Raw genomic sequence first — 27,377 nt, 5'->3', positions numbered from 1 at the left:
CCACATGATGACGCTGTGCTCCTTTAGTTTCTTTTCACTACAGACGAAGAAGAAACGCACAGCGGCCACATGTGATGTTCAGAGAGGCTAAAAACATGGTGGAAAGGAGTGATATCCGCGTGGTTCGCTGCGGCGGCAGTAAAATTAACATTAGACCTCCGATCATCTCAAATGACTCCAGGTATCCGCTCCATTTTTGTGTCTGAATCTGTCTGTATATCCTCTAATTTCTCGTCTTAAATAAACATTGAGCTGTGTTGTGGAGGGAATGAAGGTCCCTAAGTGATGCGTGATCAGTCTGTTAGCAAATTACGGCAAACTCTGATCTGCATGTGTGTCTAAACACTTGACTGAATGGCAGGTTCAATTGTATCTTTAAAATGTCATGAACATTGGTGATTGTTTATACTGCTGATGTTTTTGGTTTTGCTTTCAAGTATACAGATATTTACTCAACGCTGTTCAAGACACACATCATGCTATTTCTTTATTAAAATATCTATAATAATGTACATGACTCACTTCTGATGTTAAAGTACTTTGCAGATATCACAGATTGAAATCAGTAAAAATTGAGTCTTGACGTTTGCTGTGACAAGTCTGTTATTGCTGTTTTTTTTTTTTTTTTACTTTTTAAATCCTTCCTAAAATTAAAGATGGCTATATATATTTTTATGCAGAAGAATGCTTATGTATTGTGTGAGAAATATTGTAAAGTCAACGTTCTGTTTCCAAAATAAAATAATTAGGTTTTATTTTACATTGTTCCATTGTTAATTTGGTATCATATCATTGAGATACTATTATAATTTCTATTATAAGTATTTATTATTTTGTTTTTGTGTGTGTGTGTATATATATATATATATATATATATATATACATATACATATACATATATATATAAATGATTTTTTGTTGTTAATTTAGTTCAGTTAGTTTTATTTTATTTCACCAAGTTAAAATGAAAATGAGAAATTTTATTTCCGTTAATGCTTATGTTATTTTTCAATAGTGAAACTAGATTTAGCTTTTATTTCTTAAGTTTGGGCTTTCGAGAGATTAAAATAAATCACAATTAAACTCATGATTTTAGTAATTTAATTTATACATTAAAACATTCAATTCCATTTTATGGAAAGCCAAACAAATAATGTGTGTGTGTTGTGTTTGATAATTGCAATGTGCATATGAATGAAATCAATGAACAAGAATCATTTTTCCCAGTAAACCCCAGGCATGAAGTATTACAGCAAAGGCATTGTGTGTATCACTTAAATGTAATGTGTCATGGTTGCAGGTTTGTATTGTGCGTGTCTGGAGATTCAGTGAAGGTGTATAGCACGCGGACAGAAGAGTGGCTCCATAGTCTGCAGGGCCACACCAACCAAGTTACAGGCATCGCCTTCAATCCTGCCAATCACCTGCAGGTCTGTGTGCTTTACCTGAGTTTAGAAATAGGTTTATTTTGACTCTCTTACTCTATCCCTTACATAAACAACAGAGATGATTCTCTCATCAAAATGCTTTTTATTAATTCCGCTGCAGGTTTACTCTTGCTCAGCAGATGGCACTGTTAAACTATGGGACTTCATTGACGGCATCCTTATCAAGGTACGGTTTGTGTTGTTAAAGAAGACAAGGCTACTGCTGGCTGCAGTAAATATTTTCATTCCTTAAATGTTGTTTTTTATTTTTTTTACTCAGACATTTATCATTGGATCCCCGCTGTTTGCTCTATACGTGTCCAAGGAACATGAGGGAGTCATTTTCCTTCATCTTTCCATGGGTACATTTTACAAAAAAGGTATGTATTTCACTGCTGAGTTGAGTCCTAACAAAGTCATGTAGTTTGCTGCCAGCATCCTTGTGATGCAATGATTAGGAGCAGACACTCTAAAATCTCTTCAATACTACATGGAGAAGATTCATTTTCTAACACTGTGAATTATTGTGAATATCTTGATAAGAAGCATAGTCAGGCTTTTGACTGTCCGTCCACATATATTATATTCTGCTCCACATTGCAGCTTATTTTTTCAAAGACCTGCCCACTTAAACAGTAAGAAACCACCAGACTGACGCATAAAGCCAGCAACCACAGTTTACTTCGGGTTTTTTTTGTGTGAGGAAGATGTAAAATTGATTGCCACAATAATAAACTGATGTGAAAAATTTAATTCAAATGATAGCAAACGAATCTCAGCGAAACAGAGAAATTTTTAATTAATGTTAGGTAATCTGAATATTAGTTTGTCTCAAAGAGCTTATTGTTTTAGTCCTTTTTTAGGAAACAAAAATTGCCATTACCATCTCTGAGGGTGTATTCACACTAGTGTTGTCACGATACCAAAATTATTGTTTCGATACCGATACCAAGTCAAGAATTGCGATTTCGATACTTTTTCGATACTTTTCCTGAAAAGGGAGAAACACTCTCAAATATCATTGCTGTGCTTTATTTTAAAACTGGGACAACATTCCAATCATAACACACTAATAAATGAACATTTGAACAGCAGATAGGCTATAATAACCATTTGAACAAAATATGAAATATGAAAAATATAAAAAAATAAATTAGAGCAATGACATTCAAGGTAAAAAAATAAATAAATTTAGCAGCATTATCTCAGTTATCATAAGAAACATAAGATTTTATCAATATCAATGCCACTGACGATTCTGCTTATCGATCCGATTCTTTAACGATTCTCTTATCGATTCATGATAGCATTGTGTGGAAAAAAGTAGTCATATGCTTTTTCGGGGGGGAAAAACAAGTGTTTTTATTTGTTTTATGTAATTTATGTAATAAATGAAACCTTATTACAAAGTGTTAACGATTAGTTATACACCGATTCAGACAGATCAGTTGTTTTAACCATTCATTAAAACGAATCGGTTCAAATGAGTCATTAGTTCGCGAATTGGACGTGTCATTATCGGACGTGTGCGCGTTGTGTGATTATCCAGGCGGTTACATCCCACTGTCATCACAGAAAACATTTCATGACTGGATAGTTTTTTTCGTTTATTTAAAGTGTGGTTTATGTCAGCTGAATGTGCGGAACGATTCAGAGAAGATAAGGCAACGTATTTTACCACAATTTACACCCAGCGGTAATTCAGAAAAAAAAAAAAAAACTCCGAATGCTCCACATGAAACTTTAGTCTCCCGACCTTACCATCGTGTCGAATTATTTTGATTAATATGTGCGAGGGAGAGAGAGAGAGCAAGACAGCGCTTAGTTTTGAGACGGTGAAGCCTTGTTTAGGCTATACTTTCGCCTGGCTCCGCAGAGAGAGAGAGAGTGCGCGCGCGCGACCGGGTCTCTCTCTCTCTCTCTCTCTCTCTCTCTCTCTCTCTCTCTCTCTCTCTCTCTCTCTCTCTCTCTCTCTCTCTCTCTCTCTCTCTCTCTCTCTCTCTCTCTCCTCGTTCAGTTCACGCGCCCTGTCACACGCGCATGAGGAGAAAAACACAGACGTCCATAGGGAGGCACTGGAAGCGTGCGTTGCACACACCAACATGCAATACTCTCTTACAAATCTGGAACGCGGTCATTCTTAGAAGTATCGATACTAATAAATTTAGGTATCGTGAAGTTTTTAATTTCCGAGTATCGCGATACTTTTGAAGTATCGGTGCACCGTGCAACACTAATTCACACCTGCCTTGTTTGGTTCGATTTAATTGAACTCTAGTTCGTTTCCCTCTTTGGTGCGGACCTTTTGGGCAGGTGTGAATACAGCAATGGAACTCGGGTGCGGACCAAACAACCGAACCGAGACCCAGCTGAAGAGGTGGTCTCGGTACGGTTCCAAACAAACTCTAGTACGGTTTGTTTACGGTGTGAACATGAATCGACCCAATTGCAAGAAAGCACTGCGCCTTTGAGTTAACAGGCTTCCGTAGTCGGAGACTTTGGCATAATGGTTTGTGTTATTGTTGTTCAAGTGCGAAAGAGAATTCCATTCCGGCGCGCTGTCTGGCCACACGATCCTGTTGCGCGTCTTTCTGCGCGTCGTGTGTGCGTCATTGGAATGGAATGAATGAATGAGTGTGTGCATCAGGACATTCACATACAGTGCGTTCTCTTTAGTCTAATCGAGCATAGATGCAAAAAAAGCTTTTGCAGTTCATATAATGTAACGATAGTTACAATACAAGGATGATGCTGCGTTAAACTGGACAAACTTAATCGCAAGCGTTAACATTGACAGCACTTGTTAGCAGTATATACAATAAGAATCTCATTATTTGAATGTGTGAACATAGCCCCTCTCTATGAATCAAAACTTTATACCTTATCCGTCTTCTGCGCAGTTTCTTCATATTGCGTTTGTACAGAATAACACAAAATTAGTAAAATAACAAATATTGCAGTACGAAATATCTCCATGCTGAGCCTTTTTTGCACTTCCTGATTTCCCTACTTGAGAATCCTTGTCCAATGAATGGACGACCTTAGCACATGTGTGGTTTTGTTTACAAATTTTGGTTCACTTGCAAAAAGAGCAGTGTGAAAGCGAACCGTACCCAAAAAAAATAAATAATAATAATTTGGTCCGGACCAAAGCAAGTGAACTATCGGACTTTCCTGGTGTGAATACACCCTGAATTTCAGCTCTGGAGGATTCCTCAGCGCTTGTATAAACAGTGATACGAATTTAATTGATTGCTGTGGTTTTACCATATCAATTCAAGCCTGAGTCCTATAATGAAACTGGAAGTAGTAGCTGATCAACCCGAACCACCATCGCAAGCACGACTTGAGCAGGGCGTTTCTAAGTGGTAGGCATTGTTCGCGGGCAGCTAAAGAAGACCTTAGGCTGGCATTATTCAAGTTTGTTACAAATCTACGTAGGTTCAAGCAGGAAGTAAGCCTGGAATTACTGACGACTCGTTTCAGGCAGTTCCGAATCGGTTCTTTCTTTTGGGAGACAATAACTCCATTTATCTGCACTTTGATCTTTGAAACTTTGCAGACCTTTTACATTCACAAGCAGCTATATTACACACTACGTGAAAGGTAATATCTGAATAAGCTTAATAGAGGCACTATTAATAAGTTAAGACAGCCAATCAGACTTCGAAAGAAGGACCTTAACAAATCGGTTCATGAGGTGAATGTGCATGAAACAGTTGAAGGCGGTTGCATAGAAGGTGCATTTCCTGAGCTTTGTGTGTCTGCATGTCCAGAGTGTTTCCAGTTGGTTTCCACACAGCTGCCCAAGTCAGCAGATCAGGAGGTGGAGGCCAAAGAGCTGTCTGCTGTTTCCAGTCATATCAGCCCAAACCCCAGCTGCACAGCCTTCGGTCGAGGGGTAAGAGCTCACTCATCACTTTCTTTTTGGGTGGTTATTGCATCCTTTTTATTTTTTCAAGGATTAATGTTTTGAAAGCATTTCTGTTTTTACCACATCCTTGATGTTTCTGTTTTGACTTCTTTTTAGTCCATGGCTAGGGGATACATTTTTTTAATATCTACTGTACATTGATAGGCCTTTCAGGCACAGAATGTTAAAACTTAGGGCACATCACGTGGCCATGTAAAAACATTATGCCATCCTGAACAAATCTAGGATTCATACATGTAGCTGATGCTACTCTTTGCTAAAGTGTAGGTCCTTTTCTAGTTGTTAAAATCTATTAATGTGAAAAACATACCAATGAAGTTGTACTTGCATTAATACAAAGACACAATGATCACATGAAAAGAATATTTCTTAATATACATTTAAACTGTACACTTAATTCCAATACTTTGTGTAGCTGAAACTTCACTGTATATATAATTCCCATCATAACAGAACATTAAACAGTAACAGATCTCACCCTATATTAATCTTGAGTTTAATAACAAAGTTAAAAAATAAATAAAATAAAAACGACTTTATTCAATTATTCATTTTCTTTTGTGTGGGCCTCTGTGTGAGTTAACGTAGTGTAACAGCGCAGCGCTTCTGTGTTGTACATCACACGCATCATCACACACATGACCAGTGTCGACCAATAGTGAGCCTACGTTCTGACGTACAACACAGAAGCGCTGCGCTGTTACACTACGTTAACTCACTCAGAGGCCCACACAGTAGAAGATGAATAGTTGAATAAAGTCATTATTTTTGGGGGGTTTTGCGCACAAAAGGTATTCTCGTCGCTTGATAAACTTAAGGTTGAGCCACTGTAGTCACTTGGACTATTTTAACGATGTTTTTACTAACCTTTGGGCCGGCAAGTTTCAATTACAATAGAAGCCTATGGAGGAGTGAGACAACTCTCAGATTTAATCAAAAATAACTTAATTTGTGTTCCGAAAATGAACAAAAGTCTTACGGGGTTGGAACAGCGTGAGGGTGAGTAATTACTGACAGAATTTTCATTTTTGGGTGAACTAACCCTTTAAGTGAAAGTTAGATGGCAGCAAAGGTAAAGTAAAGTGTAAAATATTATGAGCATGCACAATAAAATATTCACTATCGGCTAATATTGGTTATTTCTATGAAGAGGCAGTCATAAATTATAACAGAGGACAGATCTTTAAGTCAAGTCTAAAAGTCTGTAGACTAAAAATAAAGTCTACAGTTTAACCAATAGTACAGACTAATTGCAAAAAACTGTATTAACCTCTCCATACCAGAGCCAAGCTGAAATCCAATTTGCATGTCTGTATTTTTTATTATTATTATTATTATTATGTAATATTAAACATTAGTTCACATCTGGCTGTGTGGAGGTTGCTCTGGGTGAAGATTATGTCATACCTGCTCAGCTTGTCATGGATAAATCCGTCGACATCCTGCACAGTCATTGCCCGTGTAAGAGGGTTGATGTGGATAAGTAAACATGGTTGGAACCCCCTGTAGGTTAATTATCGTGGCACATCCTGGTGTTATTTTTGTAGACCGAGTACCAGTTGTTTTGATAAAGCCATAATACATCATGACTTCTCAACCTTATTTGTGGTTATGTACAAATAAGAAAAACCTGTACACTTCTTCAAGCTCAAGGCATTGGACCAGCAACCTTCCAGTTAGCTCTAGAGAATCAGTTGTTTCTTTAACATTGTGTTTTTTGTAAATTGTGTGTTTTTTAGGGGGAATACATAGCATTTGCCAGGAACCTCCAACTTGATGTTTTTTTCTTCAGGAAGCAGAAGACATACAGGTAATGACCGCTGTATCCTGAATAGCTTTTTTAAGGTCAGAACATGTAGGAACATGTCCAACCGCACTGCTTATTTACTGGCCTTAGGGAACACATGACACGTGTTTTGGGCTTTCTGTTGGTTTTTCAAATACCACCACTTTTTTTGTGAAAACAACAAAGTTGAGACAACACCACCTTGTAGAAATAGTTCTCCTCAAAATGAAAATGGTAATTTACTTACTCTCATGTCATTTCAAAACTGAATGACTTTCTTCAATTGAACACAAAAGGTATTATTGATATTCACACTTTGCAATTTGATCAACTGTCACACCATCCAGTTCTTATAAGTACTAATAAACAGCCAATATTCTAGTAATATGTATGCTAATAACTTAGTAGTTAATAGTGAGAATTGGATCCTAAACTAAAGTGTTACTGACAGTTTTTATTTTTGGGTGAACTGTTCCTTTTAAAGTTTCAATATTTTTTTCCTCTTTGTAGTTTTTATCTAAAAGCCACAGATAAGAAAGGAGCCAAAAATGCATTCACATGCATAGCCTGTAACCCTACAGACGACTGCATCGCCACCGGTCATGAAGATGGAAAGATTCGACTCTGGTAAGGCCAGAGTTCATCGTCCAGTGTTTTAGTTCGTATGCAGGTCACATGATCAGAATTGGAGGTTTGATTTAACTTGCTTTGGTTTTGCTACAGGAGAAACTTCAATCACAAAAAGGAGTATACGTATTCCACCCTGCACTGGCATCACAATGCTGTAAACACTTTGTGTTTTACTCCAGAAGGTGTGTGGTGTGTGGTGCTGTTGGGTGTATTTCACACCTTTTCTCCTCCTCTGCTGTGTTAAATGTGTGTTAGAGTCCCCATCTGAGAAAACATGACTGTTATTGTCTCTACAGGCACTTTTCTGCTGAGTGGAGGCATTGAGTCGGTGCTTGTCCAGTGGCAGTGTGGGGCAGGCGGCAAAAAAGATATCTTGCCCCGTCTCGGAGGATCCATTTTACATGTATCTGCATCACCTGATGGGCAGTTGTTTTGTGTCTCCCATTCAGACAACAGTAAGTCTTCAGCTTTGGGGTGAATCTCGCAAAATTTCACTCCAAACGATTTTAAGAATATTACAGTATTTTTACTTGGGGGAAAAATATATGGAAAAAAATTCTGCAAAACAAGAACAAAAACCAGGAGGTTTTGTTCTAACTAGCTGTAAAAGCTAAATAACTTATTGATTGCTTGGTTTTAGGGCTGTATTCAACCAAAGAAAATCTTGGTCGACTGAAGTCCTGACATTTTCGACTAAAATCGACAAAAAATGACGTTAGAAAAAAAAAACGTTAAATTAATTAGCTGCGCACAGTGCGCAGTACTTGGTAGCCTTGCTGTCCGCCTAAATGAATTATAAATAAACATAAAAAAACTAGTAGGCTATTTGCAGTATATTAAATCGTTTTTGACCGAATTATTTTGCACTGAAATGAGTCTGACACAGGAGTCTGTCGGCTCTGACAGCGTTGCATCACGTGCACCTGCGCAATATCATAGCCTATGATTTCCGAAGATAGTACTATGTTGTCAACTAGTAATATCATCACACGAACTGTTGAGGAATATGCAACATAATTTAGACAATTATTTTTGTCATATGTTATAACTGTCAGACACTCTGTGCATGTCCTCGCACAGGCTGAACATAGGAGAGATCAGCTTCGCGGCTGAGACACGAATAGACCATAAACTTAAAGCTTTTACTCTTAATAAACACACTTTAATAAAAAAAAGAACAAGAGCTGAAACGAAATAAAGTGCATAACTGAAAAATAAAGCATCTTAGGCTCAAAACTAACACAAACACAGCGCAATTGCGCATTAGGCTCCAAACAAAAAATAAAAAAGTTAGGTTATCACACTAAAACATTGAAATATGCAAATTCTGATTTGTTCATATAGCCTACTCAAAACAGACAGGGCAAGCTAATGCAGACAAGTGAGCTTACCACTTTTAGATGATATGTCATGTTTGTCGTTGAGGTGTGGTTGCTTGCACACTTTGCATTCGACCTTTTTCCGTTATCAATTTTAACAAAATGCTGCCACACTGTCGATTTCTTTGTTGTTGACATGTTAGAAGAGGACTGACTAATAAACGCTCTCACAATTAAATAAATAATATACAGCATCAAACCTTATAGCCAGGGCTTGACATTAACACCCGCCAACCCGCCAAATGCGGGTGCATTTCACCCGTGGCGGGTAACACAGTCACTCTCACTAGCCACTTTGGCGTGTTGAAGATTTGTAGTCTTGTCAAAGGACATCTGACATAACAAACGAATTGCAATTTGACACTATGCCACTACCACTCCCATGAGTACCACCTGCACATAGTTTAGTGTTTGCTCATTGGTCCATTCGTGAATCCTCTTGAACGACAACACTGCAAACAAGAAGACACGCGGAGATTAAACTCGCGGACTGTGCGACGAACTGGGCTGTTTTAGTCTGCCCTTAATTATCAACTTAATGTGATGATATAGCGATCTTTTTTTAATAGCAGGAGAATCCAGACCACCGGCGTGTCTCACGCTCTCCTGCAGTGCCGCTGCGCGAGGGTGCGCGCGCCAAACGAACGATCATCACACGTGACTGGTCGCATACACACACACATCAACACAGCGTTCAGTCAGTTCGTGAGTGTGCATGGCCGGTATTAAAGCAAAAATCATCTTCATGATTAAGGGCCACGGTGTAGGCCTAACTACTAGCAGGGCTGCCCTTATGTCACGTCATATCACAACTATCTTTCCAGAGTTAATTCTATGTTTTAATAAAATTAATCATGCCATGAAAGAAAGCAGGAGATGCGCTTGTGGGAATAATCTGGAAAATAAAGACCTGTAGGCCTATACTTGTTTCAGGTGGACATATCTCCAGTTACTCAGAGCTTCATGATGATAATTATTAAGTCAGAGCTCTGAGGAAAAGCTGATGCAAAACAAACAATCCAAAGTCCTATATAGTCCTATATAGCCTATATAAAGTTGTAATCCTGGTGCCTTAATTGTGGATTTTTTCTTTAAAATTATTATTTATTCTTTGCTCGTTGTTTCTAATGCAGATAATTGTTCTACTCTGTATTGCAGTATTTACTGCTGTAAAACAAAAAACAAACAAACAATGCAGCACTTTTATTATATACAATAAGAAGCTATTTTATCTGTGTATCTTAGACAACATGTTATCAAAAAAGGAGCTTAACAACCTTATCAGAGCTAATGATAATATTAGTTCATTTTAGCACGTTTTCAGCCCCATTGTCAATTTTAATCATATAAAACGTACAACAACAAAACTGTGGCTAGTAAAAATGCTGCGTGGCTAGTCATTTTGGAAAACCACTAGCCACATTGGCTAGTGAGCAAAAAAGTTAATGTCAAGCGCTGCTTATAGCCTACTTATCGTTCTCTCTTGGGTTGGGCTAATCCAAAAAAGGTGAAAACAAGGCGGTTCTGAAGACAGACTGTTACCTGTGAAACAGGGGTACTCTGAAAACACCCCCATTAGCAGTTAGTGCTTTCCACCTGATGAAATGAGCGCGCCTCAGCGCGGCAAAACCATTTTTTACAGTCTATGGGCAAAACTGATTAAATGAACGCGGGGAAAAAATCGACCAATCAGAATTTTGGTCGAACCAGAACGTATCGACCAATTAATCGACTAATCGACTAGGACAATACAGCCCTACTTGGTTTATTTATTTTTTGAGGCATTTCACTGGTTAAACCCTCTCACTGTGAAATCTAATTGGGCCAAATCAGTATCAATTACACTACCATGTAAATGTTTGAGGTGATTAAGATTTTTCACTTAATTTTAATTGAAAAAATAAATTATTCAGCAAGGATGCAATAAATTGATCAAAAGTGACCGTAAAGACATTTATTTTACAAAAGTTTTGTCAAATAAAAGCTGTACTCTCGAACTTTCTATTCATCAAAGATCAAATGATTTCTGAGGAATCATGTGACACTGAAGACTGGAGTAATGATGATGAAAATAAATTACTTTTTAAAATGTAAAATTACATTAGAAAAGATGTTGGAAATTGTAATATTTCACAATATTAATGTTTTCAGTGTATTTTAATGCTGGGACACACCTAGCTGACGGGCAATATCAGACCGTTTTTGAGCGTCAGACGTCGGTGTGTTCCTCCATTGGCTCTGGTCGGATGCCATCGGGTATTTTTTGGCAGAATCAGCGTCGGTGAGAGAGAGAACTCTGATTGGCTGTTCAGCTTAGCTAGTCAGTGCTTGAGAATAATAGCAAAGTGATAAAAAAAAGCAAAGAAGTCAAGACGGTACAGACAGAAGGCTGTTCTAATTTTGTCATCTTATCTGAGCATTCAAATGCACAAATATTTTCATAATAACATGAGCCGAGTGGAATGAAGAAAGTGATCAGTGTGATTGATATTCAAAATGGTAAGGAAGCGCTGCTTTGTTTAGGGTTTGTATTTCCGCAGTGCTAGTTTTCTGTTTCCATTTTTCAATGACTAAAAAAGGCTATTGATACCTGCTGATATAGACAGATATTTACTTGCACGCAGGCACAGAACACACGTGCTAGCTGACAGTCGCCTTTAGTCCTTTTTAGTGTTTAAGAACAGCTTTATGGCCGAAAGGCGACAACAGAGTCCGCTTTCGTCTCCGCTAGTTCTTTGACGTCGGCTTGGTGTGTCCCGGGCTTAAGACTAAATAAATGCAGCCTTTGTGAGCATAAGAAACTTCCTTCAAAAACATTTAAAAAATCTTTCTCTACCTGATTAGCTGTTTATTATATAATCTTGTAACATCACCCTTGATTAAAACACTGATTAAGCTAATGAGAATTTGGGCAGAAATTGTGTCATAAATATGTTGCATTTGAATGACTTCACTTTATGTAAAGTGTTTTTTTTCTTTTGTTTTGTGGATGAATTACAACCTGGGGATTTTGTGAAATTCACAGATCGAGTCGGTCTCTGGCCCCATATTTCAGTATGGTATAATTTTGCACTGCTTTCTGGATTGTCATTTTCCTTCTCTTCCTCCTCAGAGATCACAGTTATCGAGAGCAACTTCAAAGTGTCAGGATTGATTCAGGGTTTAGTCACAGGTCTGTAAAGTCTCATTTGCACGAACCGTTTGGACTTCACAACTATGGCAGTAAAAGTTTATTTCTTCCGATGCTTTCAGGTGATACCGTTTTGACTGATCTAATGATTGATCCGCGCAGTAAAGCTTTAGTGCTGAATGGGAAACCGGGTCATCTGCAGTTCTACTCCCTGCGACGTGACAAGCATCTCTACAATGTGAGTCTAAAACTGTCGATGCTATGTTAAAGCCTAACTTTTCTCAAGCATAAGCATGTATATGGGGAAGTATGTTTTGGAAAATGTATAATCACGTGACATATTAGTTGTGCGTTCTGCTGACACGGGTCATTGACTGTTGCAAGAACATGTCAGGTGGAATCACATGATATGTGGGCCCCTTTTCATGTGAATCTTTTTTTTTTCATATTTTGGATAAATGTATGCATAACAGTCTTTTTGTTGTTTTCACAGCTGGACATAGTGCAGCAAGAATATATTTATGAAGCCGGTCTGGATCAGTTTGAAGTGGTAAAGGCTGTCTTTGACGTAAAAGGGTCCTGGCTTGCTACAGTGGAGGAAAGGGGACAAGAATCCTCAGATCTGGAGTTTTTTCTCAAACTGTGGGCTTTCGATGAGACAACGCAAAGGTATTCATGCTAGCATGGAATAGTGTTGTTAAAAAAGTCGGTACTGAAATTTAAAAAATGTGACGAAACCAGCATTTCCCTCTAGCATTTTGAGCGCTGTTGAACGGATTAAATTTAGCGGATCATGGGAGCGTTTGAAAGCAGGCATCTATCAGCGGATCGGTCTATCAGTGATATATTAGGGATCCGCTGATAGACGCCTGCTTTCAAACGCTCCCGTGTGTATCTGTGTACTCATGCTCAGTGAAGACAACATGTGTTTGAAGCATTGATCATTGTAGCCAATCAGAGACATACATGTAGAGAGCGTGTGAACACAATGGCCAATCAGAGACATGTATGTTGAGCTCGTGAACGCAATGGCCAACAAGAGGTGTTTAAGAATCCATTCAACAGCGCTCAAAATGCTCGAGGGAAATGCTGGTCACGTTTTTGGTACCGAAGTCAGTACTTTTGACAACACTAGATATTTGATTTGTACAAGAATTGCAAAATGTTGCCATATTTGTCATGGTCCACATGTAAATCACTTTCTATTTAACTGTTAGGAGAACAATCAAATATTTAGGTGCTCCTAAATCCCAAAACGTTACATAAACCATGACTTTTATTTATTAATTGTTTATACATTTTCTTGTTCATTAGAATAACTTCATTATTAATTTAATTTTTATTAGCTTTTAGACATGTATTCTTGCTTCAGGTTTGTCAAAGAACATTTTGCCAGCAGTGGCAAAAATGTATATATTTTTTACGCCACTATTAAAAAGTGTGGGGTCAGTGATTTTTTTTAATTATTATTTTTTTTAAAGCTTTTGAACATTAAGTAACTTATCCTCACCAAGGCTGCATTTACTTGATCCAAAATACTGTAAAATTGTGAAATTTAACAATTTAAAATAACTGTTTTCTATTTGAATACATATTTTCAAATGTTATTTATTCCTGTGATGTTAAAGCTGAACTTTCATCAGTTATAAGCTCCAGACCTCAGTTTCATATGATCCTTCAGAAATCATTCTAATATGCTATTTTGGTGCTCAAGAATTTTTTTGTAAATTATTATTATCAATTTTGAACACAATTGTTGTTTTAATATTTATCTGGAAACCTTGATTCAGTTAATGAAAGTCCTGAAAAAAAAAATGTAAGCATTTATTTGAAATAGAAATATTTTGTTCTAAATGTCTTAACTGTCTCTTTCATGAGTCCTTGTGGAATTAAAGGTGTGTTTTTTTTTTTTAAAGAAACTGACTTTTGAACAGTAAGTTCAAAAGTTTCATATTTCTAAACAGACTTTATTTCTGACTGTAATTGTGTATTGTTCTGTCCCATTAGCTTCGTTCTGAACACTAGCATCTCTGCCGCCCACACGGATCGGATTATATCCATGTGCTTCAGCTCTTCTGAGGAGACCACCATGCTGGTGACCACAGCAGAAGACAGCCAGTTCAAAGCATGGTGTCAGGGTGCTGACGCAGACTCTCAACGTGAGTCGAACCCTCCAGACGTTTACAAAGGTGTTAATGTTGGCTTGAAGTCCAAAACCAAAGATCATGAATCTGAATCCAGACATACCTGTCTCACCGCAACATTTCCATTTGTGTTTTAGAGGACCAGAACTTCTGGTCATGTGATTTTGTGGGAAGCTACCATAACTTAAAGCCCACCAACTGCAGTTTCTCAGCCGATAGCTCTCTCCTGGCGGTGAGCTTCCAAGAAGTGGTCACCATATGGAGCCCGGACACCTGGGAGCTGCTCACCACCCTCTGCCAACCACCTGGACAAATAAGGTGGTACTAGATGTTCCCTGTCTTCAAATCAGCCAGTCTAAACTTTTTCTGATGTGTTGTGAATGGATTTCTGTTTTCTTATTGTAAGCCGACAGCCTTTAGAGGTGTATCCCATAGGGGTGGGAATCTCTAGGCACCTCACGATTCGATTCGATTACGATGCAGAGGGCTGCGATTCGATGCTAAATCGATTATCAGAATCTTTTTTTTGTGTGTGTGTGACTATAAATACTTTGCTTTAAAAGTACAAAGTAATGACCCATAAAGAATTAACGTACAATATATTTTATTAACATTGCAAAGAACCAACAGGAAAATACATGTGTGTCTGAACTAGCAGCAGCATATTTGTAGTAAATTAATAATATAACAACGACCGGTAACGTTACAGCCGAGTGTTTTTCCTCCTCTGGCTGGAAACGTGTCATTTGGCTTCTCATATGTGTCTTGTTTCCGAAATATTTTAGTTTTACTCTACAAAGCTTACAACTAGTGTGGCTCTTGTCCAGCTCCTTTCCCCCTTCAACTTCAGAAGCCAAAATATTTCCACACGTCAGCTTTTAACGAGGAGGGTGTTTGGATTTGGCGCTCAGCCATCGCGTCCGCGTCTGTTACGTGCACGCCACAGACGGTCCGGCCACTGCACTTCCGCGCTTCAGAGTTCCGTCTTTCGCGTTCCGTCAATATTTCGTTATTATAAATATATATCTAATTTTTTTTTATTTTTTTTTGAAAATCGATTTTTGACAATTGTGAATCGATTCAGAATCGTCCACGTCCGCATCGCGATGCATCTAAGAATCGATTTTTTCCCCCACCCCTAGTATCCCATACAGAGCAGTGGGTTGCATTCACTGAGCCCTTTTCTGGCTGTCCGGGCAGTTTGAATGGTAGTAACTTACCAATGAAGTTTTAGATGCTGGCCAGACAAGACTGGGGATTTAGTCCTGCTTAAGGAGTTGGGTGCAAGCCAACCTCTGCAGGGTCACGAGGGAAACAGTTTCACTCTGTTGTTGTTTTTGAAAAAAAGTTCAGTTCATAAGTTCAGTTATGATCAAAAGTGCATGACATTCTTTGTCAACTGTTCTCAGTTCTTCCTTTCCTCCCTGCATTACAAAAGCTGTAAATTGTAGTGTTGTCAAAAATATACAGTTTTGATACATATCGACACTGAAATTTGAAATAGTTTTTAATTCAAATTTTCCACAGTGTCGATGCACTGATACAAGATGTGCTTTCTTGCTCTCTTCTCTCTGACAGCGAATAGACACATTGCAGTGTGCATTTGAATTAAATAAGTATATTGCGCTGCGTGTTTCAGAGCGAAGTGTCTCATTTTACAATGAATGGCACTAACTCCAGCATGTGCTGAGTTTATCATGTATTGGGAACGCAATGTGCACCAGTTACGCTTATGAAATATTTATTTTTATTTTAAAGGGGTTATATAATGCCATTTTTGTACAAGCTAATATGATTCTTTAGGGTCTAAATTAAAACTTTGTAATATACTTTAATTCAAAATACTCATTAGTATTGTAAGAAAACACTTATTTTACCTGGTCAAAAACAGCTCTGTTTTCAGCACGCCGTTTCAGTGCATATGACTTTAAATGATAATGAGCTTTGCTCACCCTGCCTCTCTGTTCTGTGCGTACACCGTTTGTAACACAACAACACAATAACCATAACGCGTTGTTCAGTATAAACGTGGGATTATGAATTATATTGAGAACGTCGTACATAGAAAACATGCCGTAATGTACCCTGAGTGTAAACCTTAGCCGCATTCATTGTGAAGTGTGCAGCTAGCGATTTGCAAAGATATAAATATTAATATAAAGTTTAATAAAACGTTACACTCACTTCAGTTCTTCTGGAGATTCAGCAGGAACACGAATATCTGGTACCGATCCTTTATTCATGGCAGCTTCTTCCTTTATTCGAGCAGCTTCTTAGCAAATCCAGCTTTATACTGATCCTCGTTTATAAAGCAGTCTGGTGTGAAATGATTCGCGCAAACATGAGAGCATTGACGTTGCTCGTGTGGAATATTCCCTTCGAAAACAAACTCAGCCACTGCCTCTTCAGCGTTTCGGATTTGGGAACATTAAAATGACTGTGTTCGTTATTACACCCAAGAACAGAACACCACAATCGCTTAGACGCCATTCTGCTCATAGACAGTGCTCCAGCACAGCAACAATGACCGCGCCGGTCCGCGCAGATTATGATTGACAGCTCTCACGAGCGAGGGCGGGTCTGTGTTGAAATACTCCTGTCAATCAACAATCGTGGGAGGGGCGTCCGTTTTATTGACGTCACAAAAACAAACGGCTCAATTTGAGGCAGGGGAAAACATATAAGGAGATTAAAACAAAAACACTGGATGGATTTTTATCATTATATGATGGTTGTGTACAGGCACTGCCAACACACATTTCAGTACAATCAACTTGTAAAAGTGCATGTACCATTAAATGACCTCTTTAATAAATAATTGTTTATTATTAACAGAGCTATCAGGCTGGCCTAATCTCAGCCAACATGGTTTCAGTTGATGAGAAAATACTTTGATTATGATCAAAAGTAAAGAAGGTAACACTTTACTTGAAGGGGTGTGCATAAGACTGACATGGCACCTTCATAATCATGACATGACACATCATGAATATGAAAGAGGTTTCATTCATGTTTATGACAACTGTCATTAAAGGAGTAGTTCACTTTTAAAAAAACTTTTGCTGATAATTTACTCACCCCCATGTCATCCAAGATGTCCATGTCTTTCTTTCTTCAGTCGAAAAGAAATTAAGGTTTTTGATGAAAACATTCCCGGATTTTTCTCCATATAATGGACTTCCATGGGAACCAGACGGTTCAAGGTCCAAAAGACAGTTTCAGTGCAGCTTCAAAGGGCTTTAAACGACACCAGACGATGAATAAGGGTCTTATCTAGCGAAACGATCGGCCATTTAAAAAATAAATAGAAAAGTTGAAGTTTAAAAAGCACAAATGATACACGTTCGTGACTCTCCTGTTCGAACTCGTTCATCAAAATGAACGAATCTTTTTTCGAGTCATTTCGTTCATTTCGTTAGTTGAATGAACGAAATGACTCGAAAAAAGATTTGTTCATTTTGAAAGTGAACTAATCCTTTAAGTGTCATTCACTCAATTATGACATTTTTTATGCAAATATGACATTGTTTGAGATGTCTTTATGACACCTTGACATAAACCAATACATCATAACCTGCAGTGTCTTTGTCATGACAACTTGACATTACTAAGACAACACAACCTGTCATAAACATGACATAGCATATTAATTATTAAACTTAGCTTTATGGGTTAACATTACACAGGTGGTTGGTTTTGACATTGGCTGTCATGAGGCCATTTTAACATTTTAATGACAAATTCAATTTGTACCACTGTAGTTGAGGTCAGGAAAAATATTCAAGACACCGTTATAAAGGCCTTATGACAGCCAATGCCAAAACCAACCACGTGACAGTTTAATGTAATGTTAACCCATAAAGCTAAGTGGTTTCTTAAGTTTAATATTTAATCTGCTGTCATGTTTATGACATATTTATGACAATTTATGTTGAATTTTGTGAATTGAAAATCCGCGAAATGGAAACAAGTCAATTTAACAAAAAACACCCATATATCACGAAAACGTTTTTACGCTCTCATGAGGTGGTTTTTCAGGCTTTTCGTAAAAGGAATATTTCACAAGGTCGCCTGGCATACGTAAAAGTCAATCATTCTTTAAAGATGAGGCGGTATGTTTGGACAGAAGACAAGAGAGTTCTTTATTAAACTCAAAAGACAAAAGAATTTCGGGAATACTGGATTCAAAACAACAAAGAAATGCCTCAATTTGTCAAGACTTCGAAGCAGATAGGAGGGAGAAACACCTCATACGTGGCCGCTAATGCTTGGACAACACGCGCGTCTCTTTTTATTAAAGAGTAATGGCTAGTGCACTGGCTGCGAAATACATACTAAACCTACCAACATCCTTTGCTATGTTTTTTTGGAATGACTTATCGCATGAAGGAAAAAATACGTTTAGTCACACAACATCGGTTAATGGATACGTCGTCATTTCGCAATAGTTTTTTATCTACATTTAGAAAATAACGCAAAAGTTTTGTGCAAATCTGTAATGGAAACAAGGCTAGCACTATAAAAAAGATTTGTATGCACTATTGCATATCATAACTTTGTGAGATGAAAAGATTGAAATTTAAAGCAGTTATTGACTTTGATAAGAACATGTCTCTTTTGTGTCAGATATTTCCAGTGAACTGGTTGATCCAGTTCACAAAACTGTTCTAAATGACAGGTTCACTAATAGGACTCATTTGAGTTTGTGCTCTTTTGTAATTGCTCAAAAAACATGAACAGTACTGTAGAAAATGTGTCCATTTGTCATGACAACATGATGAAAGAATTTTCACTTTTTGGGTAAACTATTCTTTAAAGGTAGTTTATATTTTACTGTATAGTGTATTATGAAGCATAGTAGGTGAATATATATATATATATATATATATATATATATATATATATATATATATATTATAGCTGTAATAATCGGAATGTCAGCGAGTGCTAAATCGGCTTTGTACAGTATTTCAAATCCTATCACTCTGATTTGTTGAGCTGTCAAGTCGTGGGCAGCTTTGGCCAATGATTGATCTTTATTATCCCACAAAAAAAAAGGAAATCTATTTGATTATTTATAGACTAGACAATTGTAAGAAGTCAGTCATATTTATTGTTAAGGTTTTTGATACTGTTCGTTGCTGTCGTATTACAGTTTCTGATTAACAGTAAGGCAACTGATTATCATGCACTGAGACTAATCTGATGAAATATGCAAGTGACATGGGCCTTTCTGATCACGGTGGTCTTTGAATTGGTGAAACCGACTAATGGCAGCTACTTTGATCCACCAGGGAGCTTTGTTTCGGCCGATTAAGCTGCTCCAAATACCTGCTTGGCACCACCACCGAGAACCTTCTCTGCTGCTGGAATCTCCTCACTTGTGCATGTAAGTGGTCATTAATATTGGTTCAGTTGCTTTTGAAAGACACAAAAATAGACATTTTAAAGCATCTCTTTGTTCATATAATGGCATTTCATAGCAAAATTGTCTAGTCAAGCTCCACTTTTAATCTGTCATAAACTGCTTTTATGGTGCTTTCAAGGGCTTTTTGGTCCATTTAGGAGCTTGATAGCCCTTGGTTACTATAAACGTTTAAAAAACAGTATACAGGTTTGAAACAACATTAGAGCGAGTAAATAATGCCAGGAATTAAATTGATTTTTGGGTGAACCTCTGTCTTACTAGACTTGTTTAGCCTGTTTTTTTCTTTGTTTTTTTTTTTTTTTCTTCACTGTTTGTTTTTGCATGGTCAGATTTACTCCGTCAAATCTCTTTCTCACAGTGGAATGGAGCACATCTTTGGAAGTTTCCAAACTGCAGCCGGACCCCGTGTCAGAAAATGTGGCTGCCTTTTCATACCAGTCTAAACATACAGACCGTAAGTGTTTGAAAGGTCATTGCTTCTTGACATTCCTCATCTCCTTTGGTTAGCAATACATTTGGGCCATGTACACACTGCAACAAAATTCAGTTGTCAATTCACCTTTTAGTGCTTAAGCCTGTTCTATACACACACGGTTCAGGAATTTACAGGAGTGACAACCGCATTCTACAACCGAATTAACTCTCAAAATGCAGGTAGTGACAAAGGCATTTACAAAAATTCTACGCAGTGTACACAACCGAACTGAACAGCTAGTTGTTAGATGTATTTTAACATGGGTCAGAAATGTTTCTCTCTTCTTTGTGCATTGCAAGAAATCACTGGGAAAGTGGTACGAGCCTTGACTCATTCGTGTTGCCAGATCTTGTTAGAAAAACAGCAAACAAGAACAAGCCCACAATAAACCGAAATAAATCCAAATGCTTTATGCTGAAAATAAGGCCAAAGTATCGTGACCTGCACCTGCTGACTTTAATGACTCCGGAAACTCCATCGCTTTATGAGCAAGTTTAAACGACAAGCCTGAAAACGCTTTGGACATGGCAACATTGCAAGAGCGTGAAAGCAGACGCCTTTGCGACTGCTTTAGCCAAGATGGCTGAACACAAGTTTTTTGTCACTGTAATATTTATTTGGTCAGAATAGCGGTTACCAAACACGCGAGACGCCAGAACGTTGGCAGGAGTTTCAGGAGTGAGTGAGTCATGTTCCGTAAACATACAGAACGATATTTTAGCAGACTCACTCCTGCATTTAAATGCGGTTGTCACTCCTGAAACTTTACAGTGTGTACTTGGCCTTGGCAATAGTGTGTATTTATGATTGATGCTCTTGGTTTCTTTCTTTAATGTATCATAATTGTCATTCAGACTTATTCACAAGCTGCTTTTAATGTGTTCTCTGGTCTCTGTACAGTGTTTGTTTTCAAACCCAGCGAGCCGCTGCCTCTGTTCACCCATGAGAAAGTGTGTTCAGAGAAGGTACATCGTGCTATTTTTGTCCCTCGAGAGGAGCTGTTGAATGGATGTGACGAAAGTTGTCAGTGGCTCAACGGATCTCAACTGTACTTCCTCACCCAAAACATGGTACTTCAGTGATAATTCTAATAAACATAACTGTAGGACAGTTCGTTAGTGTCATTTTTTTCTTCTTCTCCAGATTTAGATGAAGGGTTCCCACAGCAGTGGCAAACATGGATTTTTAAATCTATTTTTTAAGACCTGGAAAATAACATTAACTAAATCTTCAATTTTAACTTTTAAGTTACGTAGAAAAGTGTTTTTAATTATTAAATGTATAATAAATGATATTTATTATAGTAAATCAATATTATATTTATATAATATTATTAAATGTAAATAAATATATATAATATATTCAAAATAATAAATATCACTGGCAAGTCATGGAAAAGTGTGGGTGCAGTGTAAATGTGATATAGTGTTATACTGTGCATATTGTGTCCTGACATTTTACTAAAATGAACTGTTAAATTATCAGGATTTATTGACCTTCAGCATGGCAACAGAGGAGGACAGAATGTTGTCATCAAGCAAACGGGTACAGTTTTTTTTTTTTTACTCTGCCCTTATGCTCATTTATTTTGAGGGCCCCCAAAGTAACTTTTCATGTGTCTCGTTGGTACAGCTTGTCATTGATGACAGCGTTGCTGTAACTCCATTTTACCTGCTGTTGGGCAAACACAGACAGCAGCAGCAGAAACTCCACACACCGTCCCATCCAGCGGCTGACAAACCCCAACAGAAACAGGGCTCAGTTTCCATCAAACAAGTAAGTAGGGTGGGCTCACGATTCACGACTCTGAACAAACAAAATAACATGTAATTTAATAGAGGTTCTGACAAAATGTTAATTGCTGCAGTCTATTTAACATGTTTTATTAATTTGAATAAAATATTTTTTTTATTTATCGGTTTGAACGAATGATTCTATGGCTCACTCATAAATACTTCACTTGCTTCATTACTGGATGAATCCGTGTTTTTAAACGAATCTCTTGAATGAATGATTCAATGAAATAATTTTTTGTTATTTGGAGCGCCAAGTTAATTCCAAAAGATAATTTGCTCTATTTTGAACGTTGCTGTGTTTATATCCGAACTATATCCCAGTACTTCTATGATCATTTGAATATTTGTAAGACAGAAATAATGATACTGTGTGGTTGAAAAGACTGTTCTATATGAGACTGATCTATATAAATGACATTTGATTTCTGATTCAGCTTTGCCATAACAAATCAAACATATATTAAAATCAAAATATGGCCAAAACATGCATAGAAATCAATCACACGTGTCACATTATTGCTTTATTTCACCAGTATTGAATATCACCCAGCTCTAATTTCAAGCCATGTGGTGGGAATGGAAAAATGGATATTTAAGTATTTAGTTCTTGTTACATCCTCTGATCTTTTTTTATTTTATTTCATTTTTTTAGTTGTTAAACACACCAGCTCATGTTCTACCTGCTGCTTCAGTCCTGTGCTCAATGTTTGTCAATTCCCTCCTGATCTCCAACACTGGAGTCCGGTAAGACCCCCTCGGGATTTTCCTTACATGCACAATGAATATTATGAATATATGTTTTCTTTGAAAGTTAGCCGCAGTAAACATGCCTTTTCCTCAGTTTCCCTTCTCCTTTTTTTCTGAGATGATCTGTCTTGCAAGCACATTGATTTAATAATTATGCTTTTGCTGGTATAACCACAGAGAGGAAATGGAGTCTTCAGAGCAGGATATGGACAGTGAGAAAGAGGAAGAGGACTCCGAGGGGGAAATGGAGACCCGTGATGGTCAGCAGGAGCTCAGAGCCCAGGGTTCAGTGGATGAGGCGACACCGAAGCTTTCTAAAGCACAAGAGAGGGAACTGAAAAGGGTCAGAAAGACTGACTTTAGCTGGATGACTGGCCTCATTGTCTCCAAACCGTGATGAAGCAAATTCATGATCCTGTTAATGTGTTTTTTTAATTCTTCCCAACTTTCTTCAAACCCAGAATGGTGGTTGGTTAGCAGTTGTTTATTCGGATTGCAGCAGCGCACTAGGGATTTGATGAATGATTCTCTTTGGAACAAAAAGGACAATACTATTTTGTAACTCTGAATGTTAGTGTAATGTTCATCCCAGTTTCATTAACATTAATTTATAAAGGACTTTTTGAACAATGTGCTGTGAAAAATTGATTTTGGTCTATTTTAGCCTTGATTTAGTAACTTTCTGGTCAACAAATATTGGTCAAAAACACGCATATATATATATATATTTATTATCGGCATATATATATATATACAGGTCCTTCTCAAAAAATTTGCATATTGTGATAGTTCATTATTTTCCATAATGTAATGATAAAAATTAAACTTTCATATATTTTAGATTCATTGCACACCAACTGAAATATTTCAGGTCTTTTATTGTTTTAATACTGATGATTTTGGCATACAGCCCATGAAAACCCAAAATTCCTGTCTCAAAAAATTAGCATATCATAAAAAGGGTCTCCAAACGAGCTATTAACCTAATCATCTGAATCAACTAATTAACTCTAAACACTTGCAAAAGATTCCTGAGGCTTTTAAAAACTCCCAGCCTGTTTCATTACTCAAAACCGCAATCATGGGTAAGACTGCCGACCTGACTGCTGTCCAGAAGGCCATCATTGACACCCTCAAGCAAGAGGGTAAGACAGAAAGAAGTTTCTGAACAAATAGGCTGTTCCCAGAGTGCTGTATCAAGGCACCTCAGTGGGAAGTTTGTGGGAAGGAAAAAGTGTGGCAAAAAACGCTGCACAACGAGAAGAGGTGACCGGACCCTGAGGAAGATTGTGGAGAAGGACCGATTCCAGACCTTGGGGGACCTGCGGAAGCAGTGGACTGAGTCTGGAGTAGAAACATCCAGAGCCACCGTGCACAGGAGTGTGCAGGAAATGGGCTACAGGTGCCGCATTCCCCAGGTCAAGCCACTTTTGAACCAGAAACAGCGGCAGAAGTGCCTGACCTGGGCTACAGAGAAGCAGCACTGGACTGTTGCTCAGTTTTGCATGTTATTCGGAAATCAAGGTGCCAGAGTCTGGAGGAAGACTGGAGAGAAGGAAATGCCAAAATGCCTGAAGTCCCGTGTCAAGTACCCACAGTCAGTGATGGTCTGGGGTGCCATGTCAGCTGCTGGTGTTGGTGCACTGTGTTTTATCAAGGGCAGGGTCAATGCAGCTAGCTATCAGGAGATTTTGGAGCACTTCATGCTTCCATCTGCTGAAAAGCTTTATGGAGATGAAGATTTCATTTTTCAGCACGACCTGGCACCTGCTCACAGTGCCAAAACCACTGGTAATTGGTTTACTGACCATGGTATTACTGTGCTCTGGCCTGCCAACTCTCCTGACCTGAACCCCATAGAGAATCTGTGGGATATTGTGAAGAGAAAGTTGAGAGACACAAGACCCAACACTCCATAACACCTCAGCAGTGCCACAGGCTGATTGCCTCCATGCCACGCCACATTGAAGCAGTCATTTCTGCAAAAGGATTCCCAACCAAGTAATGACTATTGAGTGCATAACTGAACATAATTATTTGAAGGTTGACTTTTTTTTTTGTATTAAAAACACTTCTTTTATTGGTCGGATGAAATATGCTAATTTTTTGAGTCTGAGGAATTTGGGGTTTTCATGAGTTGTATGCCAAAATCATCAGTATTAAAACAATAAAAGACCTGAAATATTTCAGTTGGTGTGCAATGAATCTAAAATATATGAAAGTTTAATTTTTATCATTACATTATGGAAAATAATGAACTATCACAATATGCAAATTTTTTGAGAAGGACCTGTATATATATACACGTGAGCATAAATATAAAAAAGCCAACCAGTCTAAGGTGCTTAGGCTGTTCTGTTTTAATGGTTTATGAGTGGTTTTGATCAAATGTTTGCCGGTCATGTGTTCGTAACACCTCACAGTTCCTTCAATCCTGTTGTTGTTTTTTCTCTGTGTACTAATGTAAACTACAGACAAGGTAAACGAATGTCAACCCCTTATGTATTAGAACTGCTTTCCAGGAAATGTATCAAAGGTCATGGTTATGATATGCCTTTTTAGGACTGATGTTGTACAAAATTCATTGCTCAGGACACAGGTTATTTCACACGTGCACTTTTCTTTTTGAAACACTAAGGAGAATATCTTATCTCTTACCCACGTCTTGATTTCTAGTTCAAGCAAAGTCGAATTTTTAGTTGAGCTTTGCTCCCACTTTGCTTCAGGCTTTAACTAATATTTGAGTACATTCAGCCTTAAAGGGATAGTTGACCCAAAAATGAAAATTCTGTTATCACTCACCCTCAAGTTGTTTCAAACCTTTATGAATTTCTTTTTTCTGTTGAACACAAAAGATTATATTTTGAAGAATGTCTGTAATCAAACAGTTGATGGGCCCCATTGACTTCCATAGTATTTTTTTTTTTTCCTACTATGGGAGTCAATGGGTGCTTGGGCCTGTCTGGTTACCCATATTCCTCAAAATATCTTCTTTTGTGTTCAGCAGAAGAAAGAAATTCATACAGGTTTGGAACAACTTGAGAGTGAGTAAATTATGACAAGTTTCATTTTTGGGTGAACTATCCCTTTAATCGTTTTTGACTGTCTGGATAGATGTTTCTCACTGTTGGTCGTAAAAACACAAAGTTAACTCAGTTGCATACTAATTCTAGACCTGCCAGGTCAGCCTGATTTGCCGCCCACCCAGAATGGGAGGCGTTGCGTTTGTTACTGGCAAGTAATCAGGTCGCTCTTTGTCTTTGCTTCTCATGCAAGCCAAGCTCAACTCAGCTTTTAGTCAATGCATTAACCCAAAAAAAGTCTGAAAGGGCCTTTTAGAGAAAATTAGCAGCAAACCCTTCTGAGGAATGTGACCCTGTACAATTGCTGCTGCATGTATTCCAGCTCCTGCGGGTTCACAGTCGACGTCTTAAAATCCCCCCCCTACTTATTTCAACGACTCAAATGTTGCATTTGGATACAAATCTGTTTATTTCAGTTGAAGTGAGATGCAGTACAAGTCTTAAGTTGTATATTCCCCCTGCATTGGAGTGTGAACCACAATTATTGCAAGTATACCACACAACAGGAACAGAATCAATATGCTCCTACAAAGAATAATGTATGTTTGTTCTTACATTACATTCAACTGGATTTTAAAAGAAAAATTTATTGCAAGTGTTTCATTTTGCAATAGTCAAGGGCAAGATGATCTGTGTGGCATTACATAGGACAAAACGGAATTCAAATAATAGTAGTCAACACAAGAATATAAAAACATTTTACAGATCTAAATAAGGCTTCACATTCGCAGAAATACAGACAATATGGACTGACGCAATGAAGTAAGAGTTTAAAGACCGACAGTATGTTCACAATGGTGGAAATGGATCTTCTTCATCCAAGATGTTGTTGAAATCTTCAACATTAGAAATGCTTAACAAGTGAAGTCAAAAATCATTGACTTCATTTGGCACCTGCATTTGTGACCAGCTGCACTTCAAACCAGCCGTCCACATTGGACTCAATCCCTTCTCTTTTCTGTGCATATGGTGGAGCCATGCTGGTGTCCAACCTCAATATTACACAACTTACAAAATACCTCAACTATATGTCAAGCCAGCAGTGGTTTTCAAAAGGTTGTTGGTGCCTGAGTGTTTGTGGCCTGCGTCGGCTCATAGACCTAAAAATGCAGGTCTGTAATGTTTACTTAGTTCTATGGAACATCTAGATTAGCATATGATTTTCATGAAGGAAAAACTGAGGTGTGGCATTACTTAAAGGGCAGTAAAAATCATGAGGGTGTTTTAGAGATTTTAGTTCTAAAATCCCATTTTTGAAGCAAATTTGAGAATCTTCCAGTTTTGAGAAAAGAAAATGTCAGAATTCCTGCCTGACTGTGAACTTTGGTGGCAGTGAATCAATTGTGTGCAAATACCTTAAACCTGAAGTGTCTCGTTGCACTCATTTCGTAACGGACAAAGTGTAATCACGTAAAGTG

The 27,377-nt window shown here is 37.8% G+C and overlaps 1 protein-coding gene across 1 annotated transcript; it reads left to right on the top strand.

Annotated features, from left to right (window-relative positions):
• Positions 1–27: 27 nt before the first annotated feature.
• wdr75 (WD repeat domain 75) lies at positions 28–23,299 on the top strand. The gene is made up of 21 exons (XM_056237703.1): positions 28–181; positions 1,301–1,430; positions 1,549–1,614; positions 1,708–1,807; positions 5,204–5,328; positions 7,101–7,171; positions 7,658–7,774; positions 7,871–7,959; positions 8,074–8,232; positions 12,269–12,328; positions 12,409–12,524; positions 12,780–12,955; positions 14,294–14,445; positions 14,568–14,748; positions 19,725–19,819; positions 20,217–20,312; positions 21,234–21,403; positions 21,819–21,878; positions 21,966–22,109; positions 22,782–22,873; positions 23,054–23,299. The coding sequence occupies exons 1-21, from the start codon at positions 75–77 to the stop codon at positions 23,271–23,273; spliced, it is 2,526 nt and encodes an 841-aa protein (XP_056093678.1). The 5' UTR covers positions 28–74; the 3' UTR covers positions 23,274–23,299.
• Positions 23,300–27,377: the final 4,078 nt, after the last annotated feature.

The sequence above is a fragment of the Rhinichthys klamathensis genome, unplaced genomic scaffold (genome assembly GCF_029890125.1).
Source record: "Rhinichthys klamathensis goyatoka isolate OS25496 unplaced genomic scaffold, OSU_Roscu_1.1 h1tg000497l_1, whole genome shotgun sequence".
Taxonomy (NCBI): domain Eukaryota; kingdom Metazoa; phylum Chordata; class Actinopteri; order Cypriniformes; family Leuciscidae; genus Rhinichthys; species Rhinichthys klamathensis.
This window is presented reverse-complemented; position numbering and strand designations above follow the sequence as displayed.